Source organism: Meleagris gallopavo, chromosome 2, assembly GCF_905368555.1.
Source record: "Meleagris gallopavo chromosome 2, MGAL_WU_HG_1.1, whole genome shotgun sequence".
Lineage (NCBI taxonomy): Eukaryota > Metazoa > Chordata > Aves > Galliformes > Phasianidae > Meleagris > Meleagris gallopavo.
In genome coordinates, this window is record NC_139405.1 from 62585203 (window position 1) to 62606393 (window position 21191).

General features: G+C 43.2%; 1 protein-coding gene across 2 annotated transcripts in view; it reads right to left on the reverse strand.

The window, feature by feature from the left end:
• DCBLD1 (discoidin, CUB and LCCL domain containing 1) overlaps positions 1-18154 on the reverse strand; it is a 46802-nt gene extending 28648 nt beyond the window's left edge. The window contains exons 1-2 of one of the 2 annotated variants that reach the window (XM_085217420.1): positions 17645-18154; positions 2353-2565 (exon numbers count right to left, since the gene is read on the reverse strand). In XM_085217420.1, coding sequence (XP_085073546.1) covers positions 2353-2565; positions 17645-18002 — 571 coding nt within the window. In that variant the 5' untranslated portion in view covers positions 18003-18154. The remainder of the gene's footprint in view (positions 1-2352; positions 2566-17644) is intronic. The other variant, XM_085217419.1, reaches the window with a different exon arrangement.
• Between the last annotated feature and the right edge of the window lie 3037 nt (positions 18155-21191).

Here is a 21191-nt window from a genome sequence, read left to right on the forward strand (position 1 = left end):
CATAAATCCACAGTTTCCCTTTGGTGCATGGGACACAAATACCCCAGACATGAACTGAGTTACTCCTTGTGTATTCCATGAATCCCAGCAGGAGGTTATTACAGTGAATGAATCACAGTTATATATAAAGACCTATGGGACAAACGTGAAAGGACAGAATACTTTGTCATCAGAAGACTTGCTTACACTAATGTATTTACATGCACATGGTGTGGTGTTTTGTCTCTGATCAATTTTCTAGGCTTCAGATGCACTTCTCAATAAAATGTTGCATGCATACTGATATTGCCTGTCTTGTATTCCGTGGAATTGAAGAGATCAGAGTAGTATTTAAAACATATTTCCCTTGGGACCTTATTTCCTGATAATTGCATACCTCAAAGAGCAGAGGCTGTCTGGCTAATTTGAAGTATGAGTAATGTTCACACCGCTTGGTTTCACACTCAGCTTTTTAGATTTTCCTTTTTAAGCCCTGGTCAGGTACAGACATCCCCAAACAGTCAAACATTAATTTTTAACTGCTAGAAGTTCCAATGCCTGCAAAGTATTTTCAGATCTCCATCATCCTATTAAAAAATTCAATGGCAAAGGTCAAAATCTTCCTGAATGAAGATACCAACCTGCTTCATGGGAGAGGGGTGAGCTGTAGAAAGGAAACCTGGACTGAGAAGCAGCCATCTGAAAGGACTCCTTACAGAACCAAATGTGCTTAGCAGTGCTCAGAGGGTTCCTTTTGCTTACATAAACACTTATTGAACTCTAGAACTATAGCAAACTGTTGAAACAACACACTTAGAAAAGTCTTAATCTCCTCTGTGAATTCCTGTCTTTTAAAACACAAGTGGTACCATGATATTTTGCATATAGTGCTATTTCCTCACTACATAGATCTACCTGAATGTAAAGAAAGGACTCTGTATATAGGAAAGTCTACAGCAAGCTGTAGGCCACAAAAAACATTACAGATAGCATGTCTGCTTAAGTTGTAAAACCTGTTTAATGAAATAGAAGCAAAATCTGCTAATTGTGCAGTTTGTTACAAAGGATGCAAATTATAGTCCACATGCATCAGATATTACTAATCAGGTATGAAAATGGGCGTGGGAACACTTTAAAAAATTCATTACATGGGCTTGATTGCATAATACACCAGCATTCTGTGTTTATAGGCTGAATAGCTGCAAGACTCAACTATATGAAGATGCCTTGGGGCTGTTGTGTAAGGAGCCAAAATTTGAATTAGAATTCAAGCTTCTTTTTTTACTCCAAAAAGCAATTGACTGATTTATCTTCGTTTCTTAGATAAGCCTTTGATTTGAAATGTTAAGGTAATATCAGTAAAAATCATTCAAAGTTATGATAATGCACTACTAAACCCATATTACTACTGCCAAGTACAGACAGTGTGCTTCAAGTAAACAGAATTCCTTTCTTACAGGTATATGAACATAAACATAAACAAATAAATCCAAGTGCACAAACAGAAACATTCCTTATACTTCAGATAAAGCTATATGCAAGGCTTAGATATGAACATGTCAGTGTTCACTCTTGTTGAAGGCTGCTTCAAAATGTAATACATCCCTTGTGATGAGCAATAATTACCTTTATCTTCATTTGTGAGAGAGGCTTTAATACTTCACCTGATCTTATCTTACCAGATGAATTATAGGCCTACCATGCTCATGAATTAAAGGCAATCATCTCTCTTTACTATTATGAGACCTGAGCTTGGGTGAACCACATATTGCACTGAGACAAGCAATGAGCTGGGTCACCTTGACAGCTTGTTGTGGCTTGCCTCTTCATTTTCTTTTTCCTCTGAATCTGCTTTGCCTGTAATGTCCAGTATAGTACACTCAACCTCAGCTGCCTGAAGGGCTATAGCCTGCACCCAGCTGGCAAAATCGTATGGACTTGCAATTCACGAGTTTCTTCTACTGTTACGGCACTCCTCACAGCTCCACATCTTTGCATGGATTTCAGTCTGATGCCAGAAAAAGGGCTCACTGACCTGAACATCAGTTTGACTCTTTTACAGAGAAGATCAAAAACCCTAGCAGCAGCTGGCTGGGAAAACTGATTTGAGGAAGACCTCAGGACCTCTTGGGAGGACTTTGTCATTCTATTTTTTTAAGTGCACAGTTATAGCATGTTTATACACTTATCCTTTTGTGTAAATTGCTTACTCAACTGCAGCCCGGCTGCACACGTTTAATATCTGAAGTATTAAAGACTGTATGTTAGGAAAGGCTATCGGTGACAAACAGGTAGCAATAGCAGAGGTTATCTCATCTGAAACCCTGACTAATTACGAAATAGATACAGGAGAGATGACTCGCTTTGACTTACCATGCATCGTTGAAGAACTCAGGATGGTAAGGTAGCTGGATTCACATTTCTGTGACTCAATATCCAGGTCTCCAATTTTTAAGATCAGGCGTTTTCCCTGAGGTACTTGGATTTTCTTTTCACAAAGTGTGTAGTTTGGATATGTCCCAGGATAGTTCTTGGAAGCCAGGGTCCCGCTGTCCTGATACATCACCACATGCCCACATCCATCTCCTGCAATAGTAGAAGGAGAACCAAGGAAAAAAAAACAAAACATATTCCTCAATTAAAAAAAATAAAAATGTGAGATGATGCTGACCACAAAACCATCTCAAATGCATTCCACCTTCTTAAAAAGTATTTTGTAATTTTCCACCTCAGTTTTACAGTTGTTGAAAAACAGGTAATTAAAATAAATGGAGTCATATTTATCTTGCAATGCAGTAGCAAAAAGGGTTGGAAACAGGAATTAGAGTATTTGACAGTTCTGTATAAACAGAGACTCTGGTTTTGATTTACAGCCAAACCCTACTGAAACCTTAAGGATGCAATTTCACATGCAATAGGTAGGATCCTTCCTCAAACAGTTTTCTCCCAATTACCATTCCACACTATTTCCGTGTAAGGAGCCATCAGGCAGAGAGCAACTGAATCATGCATGGATGCACAGACATGACCTAACCGCATACTGTCACAGACCTGAATCATCTTACTTTCCTGTTGGTTTTCTTGCTCTGCTTGCACAATGCAAAAAGCTCTGGGGACAAGGTAATCAGAAATGGTGGGATGGGTGTCCTCAGCAAAATGCTACTTTACGGCAGAGTTACCAGAGCAATCAGCACTGCTTTTCACTGGTAGCATGGAGAGAATAGGTGTTCACCCAGCCCACCCCAGCATGGGCAGAGAATTGGTACTGTGGCAAAGTGGATTTTCATGGCAAGGGGTGAGCTCAGGTTTGGAGCAGCTGCAGAAGCATAGGACAACAGGAAAAGGTCCATGAAAATACAGGGGGGACGTGGGGACTGACATGGAAAACAGGATGCGTCTACAGAGGGGAAGGAAGCAGGTGACAGATAGGAGACCTTGACTACTAGAGGAAGAAATTCTTAGTGAACTATTTAAAAGTGTACCAGTAATGTATAATTTATGTGTTAAAGCCTAACTTATCTCATTATGCTGAACCTTGAAAAAATGGAAACTATTACATTAGTGAAACCGGTGCCACATATGTGTATGTGTAGCAGCCCTCAGTGTTATGGTCAAGTGGAACACAGCAACTCTTTCTGTAGGGATCTTGAACGCTGTTGCCCTTTACCACTACAAAATCAAACTAATTCTAGAGGCGTTAATAGAACAGAATCCAGAAAAGCTGGGAATTCATTTTTACTTAGAATTTCACTTTTGGAGATGTTCTGGTTAAGTCGTTTTGATCTGGCTGAGTTTTCTTTCACAAACACTCAAAAGAACAAGCTTCAGATTTGATAAGACTATTGAAATGTGAAAAGCTAGAAAAGACTTATTGATAAAAATGTGTACCATTCTGGGAGCTGGGGTGAAGGTGGCATGCTGTGCAAAGGTAAGATCCAACGTATCAAATGCCTTGCAACTATATAATTACACTGCCATTTCATGAATCTCACTCAACTGCTTATTCACAGGCAACAGCATTTATTTTGAAGCATTATCATTACTTCTGGCTTTGTTGCCTGTTATTTAATTCTGTCACAGGTTCATGCTCAGAATAGAGGTGAATAAGAGACCTTATATATTATTGAATCTAAAATCACTTCACCAAGAAACACACTAAAAATGGCTTCTCGGATCTCTTCGTTGATATATTTAAAAAAAATACCTGTTGTTAAAGGTTGTTTTCCTAGCTTGTTTGATTTTAAGATGCATAGGGAAACAAAAAGCAAATCGGTCCCTTGAGAAAAATCATCCTTTTAATGGAAACTTTCCTCAGTGGAATTAAAGTATAAGGAGAGATACAGTACATATGCTGTCAGCTTTCTTGACCCAGGGAGGTGCAAACAGTGTGAAATCAGATTGCTTCCAGCAGGATATGGGACAATCCTGAGGTCTGTGTAGTAAGAAAGCTATCTATGGTCCTTATTTAATCCTTGTGTTTCTACCAATAAGCTTTTATTTTAGCTGAGCTCCTGAAAACCAAGTGATCGCAGTCTGGAGTTTGATTTGCAGCTTGTCCTCATTGGAGAGCAAAAAGGGAAAATAAAGGGAAAAGTTACACAGCCACAACAAGACATCACGGGGATGAACTCCAAAACCAAAAGTCCAGTGTTTGCCTGGCTTTCATCTCAGTGGGTTTGTTCTGGCCCGAGCCACCTCAGTAAAACCTCAAAGATTCTAAGTGGTACAACTCTTCTCATGGTGCTGAAAAGACATTGTTATCACAGTGAGATGCTGACAGCCGTACAGGTCACAGAGCACATTTCTGCAGAAAGTGGTTAAGGAAAACTGCAGACACCTCAGCCCGCTGTCCTCCTCTTTGCAGGTTACACAAGGTCTTGTCCCCAGTGAAACTCTTTTTTTAAAAAATCTTTGAGGCAGCTCTGAAATATAATAAGACCAGAACATCTTTAGAACTAAGGCAGCGTAAGTGCTATTTTCCAGCTTTTCAATTGTGTAATGTGGGAAGGACAATCATTCAGGCACTATAGCTGATGAGAGGAAAGCACAGCATTATCCTGAACCTGTGAAGTCCTCCACTGCCCCTGCTCTGCCTGTCTGCCTCAAAGGAAAAGGTCAGGGTAAAAGCGCATCTGCCGCAGGAGCTGAAGCAATGCCCCAAGTCAAGCCAAACCCTAGCAACTATCACTTCTAACTCCAGCTCTCCATTTTGACTTTCTCAGCAGGATTACCAGAGCAAAGAAAAATGTTACACTGAAATATGCTTGAAAACGCACATTAGGGAAGGAGTCTGAAGTCACAGAAGGAAGACAGACTAAGACTCTGGTTCAGATAATTCATTCAAACACATTTAATGACTACATTTAGAAAAAAAAAAAATAATTACAAATATAACTTACTGTTTATCAAAGGCTCAAAAATTGAGGAAATTGAAAGAAGTCCTTTCTTCATCTTTTCAAATAAAAAAATGTGAACAAGTCTATTAGTTTAAGTTCTATTGTTATTTTCTACATTAAATTTTGTTTTTCAGTAGAAATGCATTGACCAAACCTCAAATACATTGAGTCTTACATGAGTCTTCCTCATATCACATTCTTCTTTTCTATAGGCACAGCTCTTGTGAATGGAAATAGGTGTATTTAACTAGCCAATTCAACACAGGGTTTCTTGCTAACTCTAACTTTTTATTTAGCATTGCTTTTAGGAGCTGCTTTCTAGCACCCTATTGGGAAGCAGTTAATAGCCTTGCCACAGACATCCCAGTTTCATGGCTTCCCACTGGACTGAAGCTAAGCAAAATATTTAAGCAGAAGGTGTTCATCAGCCAGAAAACCAAAACACACTTAGATTTCATAAAATCTCACCTCAGCACCAGCACATCAAATATGCTTTAGAAACTGCATTCTCATGGGCATTTGAATGAAGAGCAAGATTGCAGCCACTGCATTGAGGGCCCATTAGCCTACACGCAGGTTGCATGGGAGATCACACAACACTGGAAATAAGATTGTTTACCACAAAGATAAAAATAGTTTCCCGTGGGAGAGGGTGGAAATATCTGGACTGAACCATAACCAGCTCCTTCTGCTGCAGAAGCAGAGTTCCCTGCTTGCCCCTTGTCTTTGCTGAGGGTGATACATATGTCCAGCCTAGGTCTCACCAGTGGACATCATGGACCATGCTACTGCCCTTGTGGAGAGGGCAATGGCATGTACCGGTGTGCAGTGCCATTGCCACCACTTGGATGCCTGTGTGGTTAATGTGTGCGGGTCAAAGTAAAGGAAGTATCCCCAGGCTGCCATGTCTGGACTTGGCCTGGCCACACTGGCTGGCACATGGAGGAATGTAAGTGATAAAAACTGTGCCCACAAATAAGCACGTGAGCTGCCCACAGGAATATCCCCGCACACACATACTGTGGCTCGGAAGGGGACAGCTTTCACAAAACAGCAGTGGTCTCAGAAGCAGCAGAGTTGAATCTCTCTGGAAATAGCTCCAGTTCCTCACAGTGCCCTCCTGCCATCCAGTACTACCTGGGTGGCTGCCTCATTGCTTCTGCCTTCTCCCACAGCCACCTCACAGGCTGAGCCCCAGGCTCGCACCCCTGGGCTTGCCCATCCCTGGCTATACAGCAGTGCTCTGCCCTAGGGAAGAGGCTGTTCTCACGTAACAGCTACAGAATCTCTCACGTACTGCAGCTTTTACTGAACAATGTTTATATTGCCAACTACAAAACGGTTACAAGGCATGATATTAAAGTGTGCTTTCAAAAGCTCTGCTACAATATCCTGGCAGAAAGCAGCTGCCTTTTTCATCCTTCTGACTCACGTTCACTAAGCAATTAATATCAGGCTTGGCCTCACTCCAGTGCTAAATATGTGTTACACTCAAGCATGCTCGGGCACACAGCCGGTCCCGCACACTCCACCATCCTCTGGGTGCGAGCATTTCTCAGCTGGTTACCAGCCCCTTCTGCCATTCAGCCACGGCTGCCCTCCCAAATCATGAAGCCCCCCCAGTGCCATATTTCCCTCTCTGCCCCATTCCTCATGTCTGGATGCCAGCCTGCCTGCATGGAGGTAACTGGGACAAGGTGACCACATCCCCCAACATTTTTCTGTCCACACAGAGGCCTGAGCAGAGAGCTGCCAGCCTGCTCTCCTGCTGCTACTGAGAGCACAGAGCTTGTCTGCCAGATCCTATATTCTGGATTCAGCTAGAAGTCAGTGTTTTCTGAAAAGCTACAGCTACAGGAGGATGTGGACAAAGCAAAGAAAATGCCACTGAATTGAGCAAAAGTTTTGCCGATAATCCCCAGCAAAAGCATGAATTCATCTCATCATCCATGTCTCTGCCCCAAAGTAGTAACTCCAGCTCAAAAATACAGTAATAACTGTTGCGAAAGGGCTCTGCACCCATTTCTGAAAGAGTTAAGCATAAAAGCAAAAAAAGAAATTAGACTTTTCCAATCAGACTCGTGCCTTCCTTGATCATATGGGATAGGACAAAAGACCTGGGAAAACCAAGATGTTTTTTCCAGGCTCCATCCAAATCCACTGTTGCAGTCTGACAACTCTAAATTCAGGTCTTCATACAGTTTCTACGACGTTTGTCACCAACAGAAGAATGCATGCTGCACACTAAGTGGGTTTGTGCTGTCACTGCTTTGTGAGTGATTAAAACTCAGCATTCAGAGGCTCACCTCTAACCTGTCCACCAGCTAACCTTGTCAGGAGCACTAGGTCTTTGCTGCACCACTGTCATGAAAGAGAGAAATCACCAAGCGATCAGGACCTAAAACCATCACTTTTTCAGGGCATGACCAAATCTCAGACCTCTTTGCTTTTCTTGGCAATGGGCTCAAGTAGCTAATAAAAAATGAAGGGCAGTGTCAAACCAGTCCTCCACCTCCTGGTGGTGTTGGTGCCCAGATGCTGTTCACATTAGCTGAGCAGCTGGCCAGGCCGTTTGTATAAGGAAGTATATAAACCCACAGCAGTATTTTTCAAAAGTCCAGCTTTAGATTCTTTACAGCATTTTGTGGAGACTGCAGAGGGTATTTTCAAATGATGAAACTATCGGAAATTAATGCAAGTGTACAATCCAAAATACAAGAAAAACAATTGCAATCTTTCTGAATTAGTATTAATACACTTTCGAGGAAACAAGTCCCCCACTTAGCCCCTTAACATGTCCTACAGCAAATGAAAAGATAAATAATGCTGATATAAACTCTTTTCTTTGAATTGAACTCTCATTTGCTTGACTCCATAGGGTCCCCAGGAAACATTTTAATGCCTGCACCGCAGCTGTCCCCCACAACACCTGATTTGCTGCCAAAGCCAAACATGCAGGAGGTGGGGAGTGCTGGGAGGGGGCAGAGGTTAAGAAGGGAAGGTAGAGCAGTGAAAGAAACAAAGAGACATTGTAGAGTGCTGATTTCGTAGCCTAAATTATTTACTTATCAACTTCAAAGGGATGCGAAAGGAGTAGGAGGCCAAACTGTGTTTTTTTCCTCTTCCTCATAGACATTATTTACTGTAATGTCTCTCTTAAAGTAGCAATGAGAATGCAGCAAATGATCTCAAACTGGTTCCACAGAGATGCTATAAATCACAGATTCCTACCCCATACTCAGCTGTGACCACCTCCCCAACCATTTGGCATGGCTGGGGGTTGGCTTTCCGCAGAGCTTGCCTGCAACAGCCTCTAGGGATGTCCTGCCTTGAGCATGTATAGGAAGTCACTGTGGTAACCAGTAGTGTTTCCACCATCAAGTATATACATTAAAAAAAAAACAAAACTAACTCACACAGTCCTTTTTATGTTCCTTATCTAGCAAAGTAGCTTCCAATCATATTACCATTTTTCAAAATCAAAGAGGTTTTTAGCAATACTTAAGAGATGCATATATATGGCAGCAGCTAGGGAAATCCTTATAACTGCACTGACCTCAAAGGCAGTTACTTCACTGGACTTCCACAAGCAGCCCTGGAAGCCTTTACTGCACTTTGGCAGAAGTTTGCAAAGACAAAAATCTCATAGGATTTCTCACTTATTTAAATGCTAAAATGTAAAAAAGAAAGCAGAAATTTCCCATTGAGCAACTTCTTCCACCAACAGAAATCCATGTTTCACTGAAGAATCAACTTTACACTCTGCATTCAGGTTTATAGACTTAAAAAGGAGTAGAATAAATCTCAATTAAAGTAGCACAAACGTGAACAAGAACATCACACAGAAACTCTTCCAGTTTCTCTGTGTCCATGCAGATTTGATTAGTTTTGCCACTCCATCATTTAACCTTCCAGAGACCAACCATCTCCTCTGCATATGTATCTTGGGGACTGGTGTCACGATGAAGCCTAGCAACATCTGAGTACATCAGTATAAGAACGAGTGAAAAGACCATTCAGATTGCCATAGAAATCACAGAGCCAGAAAGAGAACAGCAGGTACAGCCTTGGTAGTCTCTTTCCTCTGAATTATTTATGAGGGCACAGAATTAAGAAGTTGCTGAATTCTGGAAAGAACAAGATCCTGCAACGTGTAAGGGGCAAGCTTTATACAAGACTTTAAATAGCATCACATAGTTCTCTCACTTTGCTTCTGTTAAATATCAGAAGTAGTAGCAAACTAAGTTTATCTTTTCATGATAGCTATCTGGTTTCATCACAATCTGTGAAAGACAGGCAGTACTGGAGTACATGTCAAAAATAAGCAGGCTTGAGGCACTGCTTCCAGGACTTAGGCAGAATATCCAAATGTAGTCCTACAGAGAAGCGAGCTTCAGCACTGGAATTTGCTTTTCAGCATTCTAAATACAGCAATCTTGAGGCTGTGGGTGTGAGAAAACTTCTCCATGCATTTCTAACTGCTACAACAATAAAGAATTTACTTATTTAGTTATTCACTCTGTAGCTGCATTTAATATTTATCAATGCCATTCTTTTACAATGTGACATATTGCTGTGACTTGTCAGCTCACCATTTATTAGCCTGCATGGTTTTGGGAACAGATGTGAGAATGGATTTAGAAATATATGGACATTCCAGAGGAACTGTAAGTATAACATCCCCATTCTGCAAAAATGGAGTTTGAATTTGTTTTCCCTCATCAGGTATCTGCCTCCTTTCAAATCCACATCAAGGTGTACATCTTCCATTGCAGAGGTGTTGAGAAAGTGTTGTGAATGCACAAGCACTTGGTTTGCTGGCTGTGGCTGCACCCCTGGGAGGAACCCTGGTGGGCAGTTAGTAAGGGGAGGAGGGGTCATGCTACTGGGAAGATCTTGGTGGATCTCCAGTGCTGTAAAGGTGATGGTGGGAGTGTCCTGTCCAGAGCATCTCAGCAATGTGAAATAGAGCCTCATGGGCTTGATGGTTCATACTTCTATTAGGGCACCTCCAACAGTTCCCCTTATTTGGGACATACATGTAGTGGCATTTCTATCAAGAGCTTTTCAGGCGAAGTAGGAAATGCTAATCTTAACTGAGAGACATATCATATATATGCAAATTGCTTGCTCTACTTTCTCCATCTGTTTTTTTTTTTTTTTTTTTTCTTCTTCTTTTCCCCAGGTTTTCTCTTTGCTATGTTTTACTGGAGATTAACTTACAGTATTTTGCACTGAACCAGCACTGTGTGGGAAACATATGCTGCAAGCTCAGGGCCAAACTCGATTACTGGGTGGCACAAGAATAGGAATATTCACAGCCATGGAAAGGATTGGCAAACCCACAGGAAATTTGGGGACTTAAATTTAAGGAGAGGCTGAAGCAGTTCCTGTTAAGGTAGCAGGTGGGAAGGCAAGATTTCAAAACAGCTTTAATTTGGGAAATGTCTGAACACAATAGGACGAACCCCCTTGCCTTGTGTTTTTACCATGTAATTCCCTCGTTAGTGTGATACAAGCCAGGAAAGACTGTCAATTACCAGCAGTTAAGACTGGTCTCTTTTCTTGAAATCAAATCTGTCCTGGCTTACCAGCAAATCACACATTTGCTTTTTTTTTTTTCCCCTCCCTGTATGACTGGATTGAGTATGTGATTTGTTGTGAGATGTAATTGAATGGACAACAGAAAACATCCTTTTCGTTGAAGCAAATTATGCAAGCCCTACATTATCCATAAGTTAAATATTTCATGAGAAAATTGTTTTTCCGAAGGAAACAAATTAATTGACATTAATTCACAAGACTCAATTTTCTGTTCTGCTTTTTGACTCAGCCAACCTAACTTCTAGGAAACCAGCACTTTCTATCATAAAAACTGCAGTCTTAGCAACAAGCAGTTCTCTATGCTTCCAATAGTAATGGAAGCAAAAATGAACTGAATTAAGAGTCACCCATGCAGTCAAAGATGCACACCATCAGGCTTCTAATCTGGAGCACTGAAGGTAAAAAAATGCCTTCCTTCAGTATTCCCATACCATCAGCCTGCCTGGTACTCATTACCATAGGACTGACCAGAGAGATACACAAACAGTCTCAGAAAAACACGAAATATTATGGTTGCTGTGGTTTACTGTGGCTACACCTAGCTGGTGGGAGAGATATTTCAAATCAAAAAATAAAAATGTAATCAGCCACAATTTAACTTAAGTACTACTAAGTGATCGGTTGTGATGCCAAGTATGAACCACAGCACTGTTTCTACCTCTTTCATATCTTCTGTGATACGATATTATGAGTTTGTTTAAAATGTATTTGCAAATAGAAGTGAAAAGCAATGCATAAATATCACCCCATGTACACTACTTATACTGCAAACCCACATTTTCCTTTTATTTTACTGGATTTTTTATTAATAGCAATCTTGTTCTCATGTTTTGAAACAGGGTATGGTAGAAAGATCTGCATAGTTTTTCACTCATCTTAAGAGAGTGAATTCTTCAGCACGGCTGTTCAGCTACTAATTTATTTTGATACAATATAATTCTACTTTCTACGTAGAGAATGCAAAGACTGAATTTCTCCTGAAAACCAAGAGATTTACTTTCAAAGCACAAGCATTAGCACCTCTTGAAAAATCAGTATGTTCTCATATACATGTTTAACTAAGCTTCTTCCACCCGTGATAAAATGCTAATTGATCAGCAAGTGCTGACTACTCACTCAGGCTGGAAAACATTATTACCACCCAGGTTCTCACTGCATGCGACACAACACTTTGCGTTACAGCTTATCTGCTGAAATTCTGTTTTAAAGCCTTCAGCAGGAACAAAAAGCCTTTGTCTTCCAGACATTTCAACTGCAATTTCCCCTTCCCTGACACAGGAAACCTAGTATAAAACAAAACCCCGGCTTTGGGAACAAGCTGAGATGGCAAGGAAGGCAATGACTTGGTGTTAGCCATGGACCTTGCTGCCAAGTCCTCGCAGTGGAGAAGAACTCTCAGAATCTTTGAATATACATCACAGGTTAGAATACATTTTCCCATAGTTGGAGGATACAGTGGACTTATTTACGTTCCAAGCTTTTGCACAGGAAGCATAGCTGACTGTTAAGTGAAAGCAATCCATCAACACAGAAAGGGAATGCACCAGAGTAAAATAGATGTAAGCTTTTTCAAGGAGAGGTTGCACATCCCTACTCTGCACAGCTACCCCAGCTGCAACAACAAGGCTCAGCTGCATAACAAAGCTATTCTGTTTGGAGAGGTGAAGAAGCCCACCTATGTTTCCAGTGTTTTTAGGCTTCTCCTCATGGCACTGCGAAGAAAAGGGTTGTTTGATTTCGCACAGGACACACAGGCCTTTGTATGGCAAGAGGGATTGCATCCAGAATTTCCCACGTGTTTTTGTAATATGAAATAAAACAAACAAGCACAATTTTAATTCAGTAGACATGAACATCTGGAAGATGACATCAACATGACTTCAGCTTTAATGTCAAAGCGTTAGACTGAAATCCAATACTGTTGAACATTTGTGGTGGGAGCACCAGAAACTTGAACATCACAGATCAAAGCTGCGATGGAAACAAAGTCTCTGCAGCAGCTGAGGGAAGAAACAATGGTTTGGAGCTCTTCTAAACGTGGGGTAAAGGAATAACACAACAAACTTGTAACTGCACGATGAAATCACTGCAACCTTAGTAGCAGCTTGAGCCCAAACATGACAGGAAATACAAAAACAAAGCTCCTGCTTATGGAGGATGCCATGATCTGTGTTTCTTCCCTTACCCTGCTCTGCCTTCTCCATTTTTTCTCCCGTCATTCTTCAGGTTCAAAAAACACCTTTACCAGAGCCTCATGGAGATAAGCAAAGAGAGGATGGGCTGAATGTAATTGTCTGTTCCCTTCCACACTGAAAGACAGCCTGGGCTGCACAGGCAGCAACCACGGCCCAATGGGGAAATGGAAATAATGAGCAAGGACACAGAGGCTGGAAATGCTGCTCAGGGAGAAAGCCCCACCATCACCAAACTGAGCCTCCACTTCTTGGAGGGAACTCCTGAGAGACACGTCCTGGTTCTGCCCAAAGAACTGATGGGCAGAGAGGGAACAGAGGACCAAAATATTTCTTTCGTATAACACTCTCAGCCCCTAGGCTTAACTAGACAGTGTAAAAATATCCATAACTAGCAGCAGCCTCCCTACATCCAACCAACTTCAGAAACACAGCTTCAGCTCTCACAGACAAAATGAAATTTAATTAGTTCATGATTTATTCTGAAAGCAAAACCAGAGATACCTATATACTCTTAAAACTAATCAAGACGCTGTTTTCCTTATTATTATTTATTTAACTTCACCAGTGTATTGTCCCAGTTTAGAGTTCCCTAATCGCTGTGGTAACGCTAATTAAACCTCCTGGGGAAGCTGTGTGGTTATTCCCATGCACTGATGTTCACTTTTTTTTTTTTTTTTTTTAAATGCAGATAGTTGGGATACAAGACCACTCCATCAAATCCAGTCAGAAGGATTTTATTTTGATTCTATCTGGCTTGTTTTATTCTTAACAGATGGTGAAAACCCATGCGTTGATGAGTACATGCCACAGGAGCATGCCTCGGGTATGGTACAGCCATCCCCACACCTCGGCTCTCTCTGTGCCGAGGAGCTCAGCACACACCGTTGCTCAGGATCACACTTCTCTGCACAGTGGGATATCTCAGATGGGCCTTCCATGCTGTAGCACTTCTGGTACCGACAACAGCTTTGAGAGGGCATTTTAGGTATTTCTACGTGTAATCCAATAGATTAAGGGTGACAAGGTTTGGACAAATATAAGTGAATGTATTTTTACATAAGCAAATCAACAAATAATTTGTATGAAATATCATTCACATTACATACATGTGCAGATAACTCAAGAAAGAGCTTTCCCAAGGCATCTTTTTCTCTCTCCTTTGTCAGTGAGGCTCCCAGCGGCCTCCCTGTCACTGATTTCATTTGAAATACGTCCTCTGCTAACCTAAAGAGAAGTACATATAAAGGGCTTAGAGCTATTTATAGCAAAGTCTGTGCAACTGAAAACATGGCAGTTCTCATGTGGTGGGTATACACCGTGCTTATCAAGAGCAACTGGAAAACTGTTGCCTCTGTCTTTAGCGATTCCAGTCAGCACTCACAACACAACGCTAAGGGAGCCAAGGAAGGAAGCAGACATAAGGACAAAATGCAAACAAACTGAAAAAACTACCAATTGGTTATATTCAGAAACTGTGGAGGATGTGGAGTGTGCGTGCAAGATTCATCTCTATCTGCATTGCAAACTGCTGGGAATGGGTACACAGGCTGGATTAGCATTATCGCACCAATATTCCCCAGTATGTGTTCTGTGCAAGCCCCTGAGAACAGGCACATTCTCTCATAATTACTGCATATGCTGTTATCACACTAAACAACAGCCTTGCCCCAAAATGTTTAAGGGTCTACTGCTCATAAATTCTTCCTACTTAAGAGAAAAATCTGGGCGTTGGGTGCATCTGTCACCAGACCCAGATATAACACAGGCAAAGTTCACATTTGGATGCTGATCTGCAAATCTAATTTGTTTCACTGCTGTGCTTTATTTGAAGTGAAAAGAAAATGAGTTCTAGCAAGAGTGGCAAATTCAGTCTCACACTTAATAGGGTGAAATCCCCATTCTTCATATTTCCTCCGACAAACAACCAACACACAGACTGAAGTCCTACTGGCCAGAATCCGGTTGAAGAAAAGAAGTGGAAAATTACTCAAAACCCCGAAGAAGAAAGACTCGGATTCAACTCTGATTTAGATATCCACTGTCCAAAATTACATTGCTCAGCATCCTGCTCAGTGAGACTAGAAGAACTGGAGAATGGTGAGAAGCAAAGGCAATGTGTTCAGGTCTGCCTTGGCCGTAACCTGCAGGAAAGATACCTTGGGAAAGATCACCAGGACAGGCAAGCCTGTGTGAGGCTGGGCAGGTGGGGGATGAGGGCTATGCTTCAGCAGCCAGCTGGCCACTGAAATTACAAGAGGAGTTAAGCATACAGAAGAATTAAAAGGTTCTTCTTTTCCCTTTTAATATACATCTCTTATTTATCACTCAGAGCACAGTCGCAGATGTGGTATTTGTCCCTAGGAGAGGCCACTAAGCTTATATGTTTTGATTTAAATCAGTTCCCCAACCATTCAGACTTCCTTGTCATCTTTTGATGAGCGACAAAATGCCATGTTTCATAGATGTCCTCAGACAACACATCCTCAACAGACTTACAAGAGCTGCTACCCAGGCTCTGCACAGTCACCTCAATACAAGCTATGCTATGACTCAACAGAGTAGAAAAATGACCTTTCCCTGGTTTGATAGACAATACAATGGCAGCCTCATCCTTGTTCTGTAGCATCCCTTGAGATAGGCTGAAAATGAAGGCAAGCTGGTCGTGAGAAAAGCAGACTGCATAGCCAGCCAGCTCATAAGAAGACAGAAAGCCACGCTACTCTTTTTCTTTTTCTTTTTTTTTTTTTTAAGAGTATTTTTAAATCAATGTATTTAAACCTGTCCATCTTCCTGTGAGCCAGCTGGTGGGACATGCCAGTGGTGACAAGACTCAGAATTAGCTGCAGCTTGAGCCCAATTCACTCCATCACTTCTCATTCCATCACAACTTTTAAATCAAGAAGCTCGTGTGACAGGAAGTTTGTATCTACTTATCCTTATCTCCTTTCTCCACCAGTGTTCCTGCAGGACACTTAGCTCTGAATTTATGGGACAATATCAATAAACAAACAAATAGAATAACAGCCCCCTGGGAAGGAAGGGAAGAGATTTCAATCAAGTTTTTCCCTTTCTAAATGCTGAGTTGTTTTTGTTTTTGTTTTTTTTTTTTTTTAGTTTGTCTCAAAGACAAGCAAGGAAAGTATATTATTTCTTCGTGCTTTTGTGCTATTTGCTTGATGGAAGAATGTAAGTACAACGTAAGTGCCATTAGCACTCAGTTTTGGAATACAGACAAGGAATTGGAGTCATGTTTAATTAAAACTTAGCACCGCTGCGTGCATTGAAACACACAGAAATCCCTGCACAAGTCACTACTTCCATCAACTTTGTGAGATTGTGACAACAAAACATAGGTGAAAAAAAGTGACAAAATAAATAAACACTGATGGAAAGAGGGGATTTGAAGGAAATAATATGTTTTATCTTTTCAATGGAGCACATCAAGTTGGAGTCTCAAAACTAGGAAACATGTATGAGAGAGAAAAGCAAAGTTTCAAGAAAAAGGAAAGAAAAGCTCTTGAATGAAGCTGCTAAGAAAGGCCACACCAAATCTAATACACAATTCATACCAAATCTTCCCCACAATGGAGACCCATACCGCAAATTTCCATTACTACGAGGTTATGAAAAAGATGATTATAAATCTGCCAAAGTACTTCTGCCTGGCTATGACACTAAGCCTCAGCGTTGGGGTTGGGAACCTGCAGCCCAGAAGAAATATGGATACGGGGACTATCCATTGACCTGAAAGGCATTTCAAGACCACCACGGTGCCCAGCTTCCAGCACTACATTAACAGAAACTGTCAGTGAACTCCTTTAGGATGGATGCATTAGGCTGAGCAATTCCACGGCCATAAGATCGCAATTCCTGTAATTTCACACAGAAAGCTTAACAGCGAGATGCATAAAAACACAGGCTAAGCAGCACAGCGCCCAGCCCCTCGTTTCACCGAACTGCAGCGCCGCAAGAGATGGCAAGATCCCCTTAAAACTCCTATGAAACTTCGTTTCGGCCGGAGCGGGCTGCTGTTCTCAGCGGGGCAGCATTGAGCGGCGCTGCCCGCATCCAGATGCGGGAAGGGGCGACCGCCCCAGGCACCCCCCGGCCCCACACCGCCGACCGGGGCGGGGCGGAGCGGAGCGGGGCCGGGGCGGCAGAGGGCGCCCAGGTGTCGGCAGGAGCCGCTTCCAGCCCCGTGCTTACAACTTGCCGGGGACTTTCCTCCGCTCGCGTGACTTCAAAGCAACCAAGCGACCCCACCGCCCTAATTAACTAAAGATTAAGAAAACAGCGGGATACGCTCATCGTAAGGCTGGGTACCGCTGTAATCCCGCAGCTACTCAGACACGCGGATAAACCCGTCGGGGATTAGCCAGGTCGGCACCACGCAACCCCGGCGCAGCTCGAGCTCCGAGCCGCGGTCACGGGGACTCCCCCAAGCCGCCCGCCCGATCCGCCAGAACTCACCCATCTTCTCCGCCCGCAGCCAGAGCGGGGCTGAGGCCGCCAACAGCAGCGAGAACAGCAGCGAGGGGGCGGCCCGCGCCCCCCCGGCGGGGCTCATGGCTCCGGCTCCCGGCGAAACACAACTTCCCCGCTTTCCTCCCGCTCCTTTCTCTTCCTCTCGCCCTCGAAGGGGCGGCCCCGGGCCCGGCCCGCCTGCCGGCCCAGGGGGACGGCCGCCCAACGGCATCCCCCTCCCCGCAGGTGTTGCCGCGGAGGCGGAGAAGGGGCCGCGTTCTGCCCGCCGGGTGCAGCGCTGCCGCCCGCCCGGCCCGGGGGTGGGGAGAGGAAGCGGGAGGACTGGAAGCGCCGCCGCTCCCATTGGGCTGCTGCGCCCGGCGCCTCCTCCTCTCGCCACCCCCTCCCGGCCCGCCGCTCCAGCTCCGGCGGCGCCGGGTAACGCCGAGACGGGACCACGGGTTCGGCGCGAGGGTGTGCTGGGGGAGCCGTGAGCCGAGGGGTGCCAGCGCTCCGAGCGGCCCGCCTGGGATTATTCAGGCTCTGCGCCGCGGGTCCGGGGATGCACAGCGCTGGGTGGGTCACTGGTGTAGTAAATCAGAGCGCGTGATTAGCTCGTGAGTCCCAGAGACAAGCCGTGGTTATTAGGCGGCGTTTCAGGATGCCCGTCCTTGGGAGCGCCTCACAGACTGCCAGGAATGGGTCAGTACGCGTGGAGCGGATCATGGAGAGGAAGGGGTGAGAAAGTCGAACTCAGCAACAGCTTCCAGACTGAATTAAAAACAACACAGAACTGGTTAAAAAAAAAACAAAACAAAACAAAACAAGCACAATGTTCATAGAAAATACATTCCCCAACAGCAAATGTTGTTTTAGAACCTACAGAGGAAAGAAAGGGCACAATAGTGGTGTTGCAAAATGTATCACTTTTGAAAGAGTTGTGGTTATTGAAAAGCTATGTAGCAATATAATGGCTGTTTTGTATTGGTTTAGCGGGTGCCAGGCAGCCCTGCACCGGTTGGCAGTGGGCATCACTCCGCTTTGCACCAACTGGCTGAGGACTGGAATAAATTCCTTAATTATATGTCCACGTTTTAGTTTCAATTGTATTTGATAAAGATCATGATAAATATTGGGCAAAGAAGTCCTGAAGGCCAATGCCAGTCACCTTCTGGACACAGCACTGCCATACGCCAGATCTGGTGATTTTGTACAGTTTTACCAGGCACAAACCTCTGCCACCATGTTTGCAAATAACAGCGCTTGTACTGACCTCTCAGTAGAGCTGGGGGAATTGGAACAGACAGGGGAGACCCTTTGAAGGCTAAAGAGGCTCACACCCATCTCAGGCCTCCAGAAGACTCCCAGGGAGGTACCAGCTCCTTCCTGGAAGCTGGAGTCCTGCAGTACTCTGTGGAAACAACAGCCAGGGACAATTTGCTTCATGGTTATTTTTATTTCAACAATTTCAAGTAAAACAATTGGTCATGTGGGGCTGTAAAATACCTGGGAGAGATGTTTGCTTTCCTTTCATGACTGTGGAAGGAGATTGCTGTGCTGTGGTGATGCAGCCCGTCTGCTCAGTCTTCTCATGGCCCTGGGCTCCATGGGCACATGGTGCCTGCAGCAAGTGGGTAAAGTGCTCGGGTGGAAACTCTGCACCTCTTCCAGAAGGCATGGAAGCCCTTCCAACTGTCCCTGAGTTTCCTATCAACTTCAGGATGATAATGAATTATGCAATCACTGGAGAAGCTTCTGTATTATTTATTTTGCTATTAAATTCACATTACTTTATCATGCCCTCTCTCTGTCAGTTCTCAATGTGCTATAGGCAAGGAACTTACTGCCAGCTCCTAAGATTAAATAATCATTAAGATGAATGAAGAGGTCCATAGCTTTCAAAGCTATTATTCAAGGACTTGTGTAACTCCCATCACATCACTAAACTGTTGGTTTATGTACACTTTTTCAAATCTTCCTTTGTAAGAAGGAGAACGAAGCCCAGCTTTTAAATAAACAGGCTACAGCAAAGCAATGACCTGGATGAGGGTTAGAGTCCACCTTCAGCAAATTTGCTGATGATACAAAGCTAGGAGGAGTGGCTGACACACCAGAAGGCTGGAGAGCTTGGCAGAGAGAAACTTGATGAGGTCCAACAATGGCAAGTGTAGGGTCCTACAGCTGTGGAGAAATAACTCCCCATTATTCAGAAAGAAGATAAAAGTGAAGCCAAACTGACCCCTTGTGAGGATGCCTCTCAATGGTGTTTTACAACATGAAAACTCCCTGGCAGATCACTTCTGAGAGCTTAGTGCAGCTCATTTTGGTCATTAACACTGACTTTATTTGGGAGAGATTCACTCAGTGATGTAGGCAGATTATTTATTAGCATGAGCACATGCCTTTCCATTTACTTTTCTGAATCTGTGAGTTTTTTGGGTGATTACTGCAAATCATATTACATGAGTTGCCTACACTATATAGTGTAACTCACTCATAGTCTGTACAACTTCAGCATGTGGTCACCTGTAAATGAGCACCCTCAGATATCCAGCCTCAAGATGGGTCACATGGGACTTTAAGAGAAAATCGGCTCAAAATGACCAGAAGGTGTCTGGTCAGTATGATAGGGACATGCATAAGTTAAATTCATACACTTTTACAATCCATAGCTTCACATGTTTACCTTCTTATCTTTACTTGTTATATATTGTTAAATACTTGTAGCTAACACACACTGAAAAAGCTGCTTCTAAGCACACTTGAGGCATGATCAGATCTCATGTGTACTCTGGGCTGGAGTGAAGCTGGTGGGTTGTTTTGGGGGAGAGGCTGGAGGAAGAAGAGACAAGGAGAGCTTCTGTAAATTTATCTTGCAATCATGACTCTGTATACACACTGTCTTTCAAAAGCATCTTGTTTTGTACATTTGTTCTAGGGATTAAAAAAAAGAAGAAAGAACCCTAATTCACACTGAGAGGTTTAAATTTGAGCTTAGTGGAGCAGGCTTGCTTTCGTACAGCTAACAGAAAGGTTCCTGTTCATCAGGAGCTTGAAGCACTTTCTTTGCTGCCTGTGTAGGAGAATGTGGGGGGAGTCACAAGGCGTAATGAAGGGGAGAGGACCTGAGGTCACATATCACAAAGCACAAGAACAGTTCTAGACTTTGAGAAGTATGTTAATCTCATAATTTTGCAGGAGGATGGCTTGCAGATGCAGCAGCCTCCCAGCAGTCTTTGTACAGGGGGCACACATTTAGCATTTGCTTTGGTGTGAGGCACATAGTATCATATACATGCAGGATAAAACAGAGAACAAGATATGCTGGGTACTGATCCCTGTGCTTCCAGGTGCTGCCTTCTACCAGAAGGGTGCCTGATGGCTGCATGTAAAATCAGAAAAGGAGACAGACAGATAGTAGCCTGAGATGTGGCTGGATTCAACCACAGTGTGTAACTTATGGGGAGCCTCCCGTGTTGAAAATTGTTAGGCTGCAGCAAAGTCAGTGCTACTGCATAGTTATGGCATGGCTTAGGAAGTCCAGCAAGTTCCT